At 38.0% G+C, this 11,280-nt stretch overlaps 1 protein-coding gene across 1 annotated transcript; it reads right to left on the reverse strand.

Moving 5' to 3' along the window:
* Nucleotides 1-9,914: 9,914 nt before the first annotated feature.
* On the reverse strand, nt 9,915-10,479 carry LOC126934702 (60S ribosomal protein L12-like). The gene has a single exon (XM_050755487.1). The coding sequence runs from the start codon at nt 10,407-10,409 to the stop codon at nt 9,915-9,917; it is 495 nt and encodes a 164-aa protein (XP_050611444.1). The 5' UTR covers nt 10,410-10,479.
* Nucleotides 10,480-11,280: the final 801 nt, after the last annotated feature.

The raw sequence follows: 11,280 nt of genomic DNA on the forward strand, positions 1-11,280 counted from the left end.
TAAATAAATAAATAAATATGCAACTCCTATGTTACTTGAAGTTAGGAAAGGCAAATAAGTTATTTGAATCCGTGTCTCACCAGTGAGGTACAGGAATTGGGCAAGATCAATGAGATTTTTTTTTCCAGAAGTGAAAGTTGTGATTTTAAGAGCTGGTGACATCTATCATTATGCTGAATATGAAACTTTTATCAAAGTGTAGTTACCTCGCCTAACCTCGTACCCTAGGAATAAATTACTGTTTAATTTTGCATAGCTGTATGATCAGGGTTTCTTAAAAATTTGTAGAAGTATCTCTTTTGCTATTAATATTTCTCTTCTTGGTAACTTCATAGGACATGTAAAACATTTTATTTCTTTGGTTCTAGGGTTATTATTGAATTTTTAAGTATGTTCAAATTCACTCTGTAATGATCTGTGTAAAGTGAAAGCATTGGAAGAATGAAAATGCACATATAAACAATACACAAATATGAAACATGGGCAAGAGTGCATGGCATCAGGCTTGTGGGTTGATAACTGGAATTTATTTAAGCCTTGGTCACAAGTATAATGATGATAAATCAAGAGGAAGGGACTGACCCAAAAGGGAGGCTCTTGCCTGAGTTTCAATATAGGGCATAAATCGAGCTGCCTAGAGCAAGGACCTATGTGAAGGTGTGTATGTGCCAGAAAAGATACAACTGTAGAATGCTGGAGCTAATTGGGCCCTAGAGATCATCAAGTCTAGCCCCTTTCATTAAGACAACAAAATCTAACTTAACTTTTATTATGAGCTAGATGCTGAGTATTTAATGGTAAGCAGGAATAACAAGGAAGCCCCCCCAGCCCTCACTCATGATACATAATCAACCACTGGGGAAACATGGGTCAGAAAGGGGAAGAGGCTTGCTCCAGGTCATGCATCTCATTTGTACCAGAGTGAATTCTACAATCTGGGTCTCTGGAATTCTTGAAATGGCTGCCAATAGCTATTAGGCAATAGCACTTATGGGTCACTGCCAACTACCTGACATTCAAATGCTTTGTCTTTTTAGTTGAATGAATTATGTGACGTGGGCCATCCTTCCCTAAAGCTAACTGAGCTACCTACATAGCTTCATGTTCACGAAGCACATGGTCATCAAAGCCTTAACTGAAGATGACAGATTCAGCAGCTAACTGTGCAAGGACAGCTTTCCAAAAACTACCCCAACATCTAGCTTGACTGCACCCTAACCACCTATCATCAGAGATTTCAAAGGCTAACTTTTTAATTTTTAAAAAATTTTATTTATTCATTTTTTCAGATGTCTCACTCTGTTTCCCAGGCTGGAGCACCGTGGCACAATCATAGCTTATCGCAACCTTGACCTCCTGAGCTCAAGTGATTCTTCCACTTCAGTCTCACAAAGTGCTGAAATTACAGGTGTTAGCCACTATGACCAGCCTCAACTGCTAACTTTTTAATACATATTTTTTTCCAAATGAACTACACCTTGCAAAGAACTCTCATGTTGCTGATATGCAGTTGCTTCTGGAGTGAATGCATAAGTTTACCGAATATCCCACCTATAAAATATGCCAAATGACACATTGGTAGATATTTAGAAGTGAAGCAACTCAGTTTTAAAGGCAGTTGATAGCTTTTTCCTTGAGTCTGAGTCTGTGTGCTTTGGTGTAGAGAAAAAAAGGATGGTTAAGGACTGGCTGAAAGGTCTCCCTGTTAAAAATATTTTCTCAGACATACTAAGCACAGATCATTAGAATTGAACATTTGTCCCGTTTCCTTATGTTATATTTGGGGAACATCATGTACAGAATTTAAGTGACAACCACTTAGTGACAGAGTCCAGGAATTAAGTGGATATTCTGGTGTTAAGTCCAGTGTTCTTTCTGTGTTCCATTGCTGTTGGTTATTTCTTCAAAATTATACGTTGCATCACATAGACAATCCCATTGTTCATGCTAAATTAAATGCAAGAGAGATTAAACGTCATTGAGAAGACGTTTTGGTGCAAAGTCCTTAACACCAACTGTCATTGGTGGATACCAACCATCCTTGCTTAAGTAGATGTCTAGTTCTTCACTGAGAGACTCATTAAAACACATTTTAAATGAGTAATCCAAGCAAAAAAGCTCTCAAAGAGAGTAGTCAACATACATAACTAAGTTACATTACTCAGGCCTTAGTAGATGCTCAATAAATATTGGTTAGCTGACTAAATAGTCCAAGAGGAAACCTCAAAAATACTTGTAGCAATAAAGAGGCAACATAATTTGATTTAAAGATCAGAGAATTTAGAATCTTAAGTTTGGGATCTTGGGCCTTTGCTTAAGGTGTTCAAAGCTCAGTTCTTTCATTAAGAAAATTCAGAAAACAATACCTACCTCTCAGGACTGTGGGGGAGATTATATGAAATAATATTTAAAAGTCCTAACCCTCATATTAAATGCTATAAAATATACTTAATAAATACTGATTGTAATTTCTTGCTAGAATATATTTGCCACTCAGAAAAAGTAGAATATTATTTTATGCAGTGGTCCTTGAAAGTTGAGAGATGGACTGACTGCATGAAAGTCATCAGAGAAACTTGGAAAAATATAGATTCTTGGAATTTACTCCAATGTACTGAGTCAAAATATCTGAAGGAGGGACCTGGGAACCTCAATTTTTGTTTGTAGCTCCTTAGGGCATTCTAGTACACACCCTCATTTGTTAATGCTGATTTTTTATGAACAGTATTCCCTTAATTTAATGATCTAAATCTTCTTTCTGGAGTCTCTGTAACTCTGGTTACATTTTTTTTTTCTGAATACAGGTTGTTTCATGGCTAATCTATTGCTTTTTTTTTTCATATTTTAGGTGAGCATTTGCGTATTCTCAGCCAAGTAATAAACACCTGATGTAGTAAACATCTTTGGCCACAAATGGACATTTGTTATTTAATTTCTAAGTAAACTTAGGAGGGGACACAAGTGTGCACACACACTTCTCTGGGAGAATATTGTATGTTCATAACTTAAGATGATTATGCTATAGGCAGACAAATAGATTTATTTATAAATAGATATATCTTTGCAAGTGAAAGTTTCCATTATTTCTCTACTTTACAAATTCTGTAATTGGTCAGAAAACAGCAATGCATGTCATTTGGTCATTTACCACCTAAATTATATATGCCTACTTGATTAGAAAACCAATTTTTATTTTCTTCTTGTGGGGCGTGACTTCCAAGCATTCACTTTAATTTTGTCACACGAATTTTCCACAACATATCTGCCAAAATTGACACCTAATGAAACTTCTAGACACAACGAACATTTTTTTTTTGGCAAGTTAATTTAAAATATCATTTTCCCTTAATGGGGATAGCTAGACCTCTTTATCAAGTAGAATGAGTTTATGAGGCTACCTGAAGCCTGGTCCATGCAGTAGCACAAACTATTTCTGTGAATTTGGCCTACTCTCTTAATATCTTTGCATATAAATGTCCTCGTGAAATAAAATGAAATATTGAATAAATAGTTTTTTAAGTTTCTTCCAGTTTGACCTAATAATATTTTATGAGTTTATAAGTTTCCTTAACACTGTGGACAGGAACAATCTAGAATAAACAATCTCTAAACTGAAACTATACAGGTCTCATCAGTGCAACAGGAAAAACAAAGATTAAACTTGGTAGATTTATTAAAATGAGAATGAAAAAAATTGTAACTCTCACTGAAAATGTGCATGTGACTTATTGTTATCCAGAGGCTCAGTTATAGGCTACTCTTTGAGAGTTATTAATAAGGAAGCATCCCAACAATAACGGGTACTTGCCTTAGAAAACCCAGTCTGGCACAGCTTGAATGAGTCTGGTTCCTATTCACAACCCATCATTTAAAAAGGATACATAATTTAAAGGATAAATATAAAATATGAACTTCATAGTCCAATGAAATGACCCTCATCAAAATTTTAATGTTACTATAATCTACACAAAGTGGCACAAAGGGAGCCCAGAGCATAGCCAGGCAAGTGAAGGCTCCGATTCGACTTGTATTCTCCTCAATTTCCCACATGATTCCTTCTCCCCGCTGGGGGAAATATGGATGGTGATAAGGAGAATGATGACCAGCATAACGTAGGTTGCCTAGTCATGTTCCTTTAATACAATTAGAGATACATTCAGAACCCCAGCATGAGCTATCTATTGCAACCACTTTTCCTCAGTCAATTTATAACTCAAATCCATCAACACCACTTAATGTGCACTGCTATTAAGTCTCATTCAGCATTTTCTTTCTTAGTCTCCAAGCACCATGCACATCAATGCATCGACACATTCACCATCATACAGACAAGGCTGCCTCTTCATAAGCTTTATCTATATAGCACTTGATCTCCCTTCACGTTCTTTGTCTATTTGTCCCTTTCTTACCTTTTACTCTTTTAAATTATAGAAAAGGGAGGTTCCCACTATTTTGAAAATAAAAGGGAAATAGTTGAGCTCTAGCTACTTCCTTTAATGTTAAAAGTTATTCTGTTCAGGCGATGAGTGGGTATATGTCCTTTATTTGCCAAGATGTCACCCTTTTATTCCTTTCCTTTCTCTTTCCATATAATTGCAATTCTTTCCGGAGAGTTTGTAAATCCCTGCAGCCCTGTTTACCTGGCAGGACATACAGCTCTCCCAGTGTTATAATGCATTGACATAGTGTGTCTGAGAAGCTATCATTGATAGGAAGTTAGAAAATAAGGAAGATTCTAGTAACTGACTCTGTGACTCAGGGCAAGCTACTTCTTTCTGAACTTTACTTTTTTCATTTGAATAATTAGGTAATTCAACTAAATTAGTACATTTTGAGTGGACATTGCAAGGCCTGAACTAGAATACGAGGAAGAGGCATGTTGTTTGGCCTTTTCAACACCCACTGGGTTTTCATTTGAAGGAAAATAAAACAAAAACAAACAAACAACAACTAGGAAATGTTTAATGGCCTTTCTGGTTGTATGGTCCACAATTTGTGAAGTAATAGATTACGGTAACCATAATAACATTTTTAATATTACTTCACGGTTTGTAAAGCATTTTGAATCCATGATATAGGAAATAACTGAAGCCCACCACAATGAGAACAAGCAAAACCTATTTATTCAGAGGTTGCTAAAGCAAGGAAATCAGCCACCATCTCTTATTCTGGCAAAAACTCCAAGGCAGGCAGAAGAGTAAGAAAGTTTTATAGTGGAAAAAAAGGAAAGCTTTGGTTATGCTGGCATGGGGAAGCTATACACAAGCTAACTAGAAGCAGGGCATCGTACGTGATTGATTAGGTGTGCATATTTGGCTTTATCCAGTTGTTCTTAAGTTGGAAATGAGGGCAAAAATTAGAAAAGCTTTCAGTTATTAGATTTCTCACTCTGCATGAGAGGTGACTCTCAGGGCAGCATCATGATTTCTGATTAAAAAGGGGAAAAAAAGAGAATTGAAGAGTTGCAAGAACCACTGTTACCTAGAGCGGTCAGAAAATTTAAACATATACAATTTCCAGGTATTAAAGAGGATCTAAAGAGGGAGAAAGGCATCTGTGTGACTTGTGTTATCACTTGTCCTCACAGAGGACTAAGAGTGAGGGTTAGTAATTGTCTGATGTTTGTAAAATGTAAAATGTGTCTTGTTTAATTTTTGAAAGCACTGCATTTCAGTGGCTCCTTAGAATGATCTTTAAGGGGGTGCTTTCATCTAAAGTAAACAGTCATCCCAAACTCCAAGAGACAAGATATTTAAAAAGAAGAGTGACTTGACATGTATACAGTAGCCACCTCCATGACAAAGTACAGAAGGCTCTTTTTCCTCAAATTATCTTCCTAGGTGGGCTTGCTACAGTACCAGATAGCCTCTCATTACTCTTTCCAGGAAGTGACCTGGGCCTCAGAGTGTAGTGGAAGGGATGCGAGACCAGGGGTCAGAAGACCTGGATCTTCTCTGGACTCTGCCATGTGCCATGTGACTTTAAGCTAATCTCCAATCTTTGTTGGCCTTGATATTCTCTCTGTAAAGGATGAAGTAATCATTCCTACCCTGCCTTCCTCTGTGAGATTATTGTCAGCCAAAAATAAGATTGTTGATGGCAAGAGGTCTTATAACTTTTAAAGATACTTACACCTTTTGCTTCTTCTCTCCCCGGTTTCTCTCCCTGACTTCCCACTCTCCTCCCTTCATCTCTATTACCTTCTCTTTTCCTCATTTCCTTTTTTCCCACTTTAGTTCAGATATGACTAGAGCCAGATAGTAATTTATTAAGTTGACTAGCCAACCTTTCATTTAACAGAGATGTGAGAGAAGTGAAAAAGAGACAAGTAAGTTTCATTTAGTCTCTAGAGGCAGGACTTGGGACTTCCAGAATGGCTGTGTGAGGAGGTTGGTGGATTATCTCCCTGGAGAAAAATGTCATCTAACTAGCTATAATTATAAAACACAAACAATCCACTGAAATCTCTGGAAGTTGTCCTAACAGCACGCATCAAATGGAGAAACAGGTGTACAAGACGCCCTATGAAATCTGAACAGGAAGAGTGAGAATCCGCTGCATTTAGGCTAGGCCAGGCCAGGCCAGGCCCTGCTCCTATCCCATGCACAGCTTCCCCATCAGCTCTCAGATTTAGAACCGCCTGTTCAGGTGCTTTATTTTGGGTGGTTATGGCCAAGAAGTAAGGCTGTCTGTTCCTGCAATTTTTAGTCTCGGGCAACCAACAGTTTTACTCTGAGAAGAGCAGGCCACAGGCATCTCTTAGATCTGCCCTCCAAACTTCATGTTACAAGTTTTATTTCGGGTGAGCATGGTCGAGAGGAATGAGGCTCCCTTCCCTCACCCAAGTTTCCACTCATTGGACAGAAGCCCTGCCTTAGACACAACAAGTCAAAACTCTTGGGGACCAACTTGTTTATGGTATAGAGGTTTGATCCAGGGGCAATACCTAGAAACCAGGCCTAAAAGTAATCACTGTCCTCCCTGGTGGTCTTGAAGACTGTGCATGGCCAAACCTGAGCCCTCTCATGAATAAGTGGAGAGGAAACTTCTGAGCTATTAGTCCCTGGTTGAATGTGAAACATAAACTTCCTGAATTGTGAAAGCAATATCCAAGCCACACACACGCATACACACACACATATCCAGATGTAATGAGTGAAAATTTAACTGACCAATGGGGCTGAAGCACAGCCTGTAACCAATATTTGGGGTTTATGGACTCAGGGGCTAATCTCAGGAAACTGAGCTAAAAGACACAAACAAGCAGAACAAATTTGAGAAGGGACATCTGAGGCTGCACGTTGCGGGGAAAATTGACTTCACAAACTCAATTCAGACAAATTACTAAATAAATGACAAAACAAACAATAGCAACAAGTCACAGAGGCAGAGCAGTCAGTATATAATTCAAAGTGCTTAGCACATTGCCAGGCTTATATTAATCACTAGTTTACAGTCAAACTGACTGAGTCCTAACATTGTCCTGACATTCACTTGCTGTGTGATCTGTGCAAGCTGCTTTTCTCCTCTGTGCCTTAGGTTTCCTGTAATTCAGTGATAATAGCATTTATACCTCAGGGTTGTTGCGAGGATTAAATTAATTATGCATGAAAATGACTGACACATAGTCTATGCCCAAGTAATATTAGCTATTATCATAATTAGGTATGGGTTTTCCTCTTTTCCATATGTAGTGTGTGCTGGTTACCGAAATCCCTCTAATAGATTACTATCCACTTTGAATCAATTATGAATGCTTTTAAAATGTCAATAGTCCTGGGAAGATTTATCTATGACGTCATGGACACTTTATAAGTATGTTCACCACTTTTTCATTACCATAGACTAAACGGGGCAGGAAAGCTTATGTTTGGCCAAAAGAAAGGGGAACACCATAATGGGAAGAGGAAAGCCAAGGAGGTTAGCAGATGCTAAATGGCAAATTTCACTGATGTTGCATTTTCACTTAGTCCAAGCCACCTATGCCCACCCTAATGAGTTAGAACAGAATTCTGGAGGTTAGTGACATTCACTAGCATAGGTCAAGTCTTTCTGATTTCTCTAGAACTCAACACTCAATTGCCTGTTGCTAGGTAAGCCAATCCTGTGATTTATTTTTGATTGTGAATAGACAGAAACACAAACTATACCACAAGATCTGTCTAGAATACTGCAGGATTACTTGGCTCAGCATTCCTTACAAGCCAAACGCTAGATCAACATCGCCATCCATGATTCCACTTGCTGGCATTAAAGCCCAAATCTTCCCCAGAGCTTTTCTGACTGCAGAACAGATCTTGCTAACAAATAAACTTAAATGCTCTATTACAAAAGGAAAAATGGAGAGAAACGGAAAGTCACCAATCTCCCTTACAGTAGGCTCACGAAGAAGGGAAGTGCAGGGCCGGGCGCGGTGGCTCAAGCCTGTAATCCCAGCACTTTGGGAGGCCGAGGCGGGCGGATCACAAGGTCAGGAGATCGAGACCACAGTGAAACCCCGTCTCTACTAAAAATACAAAAAATTAGCCGGGCGCGGTGGCGGGCGCCTGTAGTCCCAGCTACTCAGGAGGCTGAGGCAGGAGAATGGCGGGAACCCGGGAGGCGGAGCTTGCAGTGAGCCGAGATCGCGCCACTGCACTCCAGCCTGGGCAACAGCGTGAGACTCCGTCTCAAAAAAAAAAAAAAAAAAAAAAAAAAAAAAAAAAAAAAAAAAAAAAAAAAAAAAAAAAAAAGAAGGGAAGTGCAATCTTTCTTGTAACTAGAATTTGGTTTCCTTGGTTTTAGCCATAGACATGATAATAAATAGAAGTTGCCTCAGGGCACATTTTTATTTAAAAAATCCCATTTACAAAGGTTAGCAGTTGCATTACAATTTGAGTAGGTTTATAAAAAATGGCTTGATGTGCTGGGTCCTTGTTTTACTTCTGAAAACAAATTAGCCATCATTCTGTGCTCCTAATTAGAGCTTTGTGTTTCCATAGAAGCCTTATTCTTTTAATTATTCTCAAAGTTTATTAAACAGATGAGAACTTTGTCCTTTTAATTATTTCCTTTTAGTAAAAACTACTCTGAAAATTTTCAAACAGTAACAAAATAAGGACAACAGTGTGAAAAACCCCACAAACACAACTTGCAGACTCAAGAATTATCTAGGTTTTGCCACACTTGCTTTATCTGTCTCTTTATATTCAATTTTCTTTTCTACTTGTTTTTTCTTTTAAAAACTAATCCCTGTAACCACCTAATACCTAGTTTATAATCATATTTCCTCAGTTGTTTTCTTACAACTTAAAATGTGGGTTGCTTAAAGAAGGGTTCAACCCACGTCCATCATTACATATGGTTGTTATGAATCTGAACCTCTTTAATGCTGGAGTAGTACATTCCATTTTTTTTCATACTATTGATTTATGTAAAAAGAAAACAAAACAGGTCAGCCAATTTGAAGGATGTTCAATATTGAAGATATGTCTTTGTTTTTTCTAACATTATTTCCTGAAAACTGGAAATGAGCTCTTGTGACTGACATTCTATTAGAATGTCAAACCACATCAAGAGAAACAAAATATATGACTATCTCTTGTGATGCTATGATTTACCTGTGAGTTCAGGGTGTGATAGCCCCATCCTCTTATTCTTTATCTCATCAGCATTTCCCATGATTGTCTCCTGTTTTTAATGATTGGTGCCAGCTCCAGTGATTAAATAGGAAATAGCAAAATATTTGTAATTCTATCATTTCTTCTACATTTATTAGTTATAATTATTTTAACAAAGAAAAACTTTTCAGTATTTATATAATAGCATGATTTGTGCAACCTGAAAAGCAATTCCAGTAAGAAAAGCATTTAATTCTTTTTTTTTTTTTTTTCCAGTTGTCAAATGATCCTTTATTGAAATATTTTCCTTTATGCTTAACTGGCTGGGCATTCCTTAGCACCACTGTTGATGTCATCTATGATGTCATGAGGGTGGCGGCCATCAACATTACAGCCCACAGACTGGGCAGTCCCCAGGATCTCTTTAATGGTTCCAGAGAGTTCTCTGGCGTATCGGTGCTGTATCTGTCGAGCAGTGTTGACGATCTCATCAAAAGTGATATTCCCACTGTGTTTAATGTTTTTCTGTTTCTTTCTGTCTCTTGGTGGTTCCTTGAGAGCTTTGATGATCAGGGCAGAGGCAGAAGGCACCACCTGAATCTGGGCCTGTCTGTTCTGAATGGTCAGTTTCACTGTAATCCTCAGGCCCTTCAACTCACCTGTTGCCTTGGCAATGTCATCACCAACCTTTTTCGGAGACAGACCCAGGGGACCGATCTTGGGGGCCAGTGCAGAGGTGGCACAGACTTCACCTCCAGTGCACCTCAGGTGTACGACTTTGATCTCGTTGGGGTCGAACTTCGGCGGCATGGTGGAGGCGGCTGGTGTCGGATGAACCCAGATTCAGGACGACCGAAGAAAGTTGCACCTTGGCCTCCTCCTAGCCAAAAGCCAAGAGCAGCATTCAATTCTTAAGTTGTTAGAGAAAGAATTTGGGGCCTGTTACTTCTAATATAACCAATTAATTGGGAGAGGTGTGGATAGCTCCCTTCTCCTACCTCTTTCTTTCTACATATCATCATAATTTTACAGGCTTTTACATATGAAATGAGTCTGAATCAATTTGAATTATTATTTTTTCGATGCTTAATTTTTGTCATTTTTGCATTTTTGGCCATTAGAAGCCCCTTCATGTTTGGCAGTGACCCTTTGACATGACATACGTCTTTGTGCATCCCCTTTCTTTCCAGCAAAAAGAAATTACAGACTTAGAGAGTACATATGTTTCCCCACATCTGGGATTAGACATTACCTCTGGGGCTCTGGACCCACAACCTGGGCACTAGATGAACTAAGTGTTCTCAAACTCTCGTTACTTTCAAACATTTCCTATTGTGAAAGTTAGGAAATATGTATTTTAAGAAAAACAATAATGAATTTATTCTGGTATGTCCTATTAAAATTTGCTGCTATGTTTTTTAAAAGCACATAAATAACTCTTTTACCTGTGTTTTTAATTGTGGCCTTTAGTTTAGAAAGTTTTCTTGTTTGGTTAAATTCTACATTGTCTGATATCAGAATCACAACTTCTTCTTTTTATTTGTATTTTCTTGGTATATCTTTGCCCATCCTTTTATTTTTAACTTTTCTAAATCATTTGCATTAAGTGTGTCTCTTGTGTTCAGCAAGCAGTTGGATATGAATTTGTTAGCCAATCTAAACATCTTTTTAGTTTTTTTAA

The sequence above is a fragment of the Macaca thibetana genome, chromosome 14 (genome assembly GCF_024542745.1).
Source record: "Macaca thibetana thibetana isolate TM-01 chromosome 14, ASM2454274v1, whole genome shotgun sequence".
Taxonomy (NCBI): Eukaryota; Metazoa; Chordata; class Mammalia; order Primates; family Cercopithecidae; genus Macaca; species Macaca thibetana.

Coding starts and splice junctions, on each gene's coding strand:
- LOC126934702 (XM_050755487.1), bottom strand. CDS start 10,409: ATGCCGCCGAAGTTCGACCCCAACGAGATCAAAGTCGTACACCTGAGG.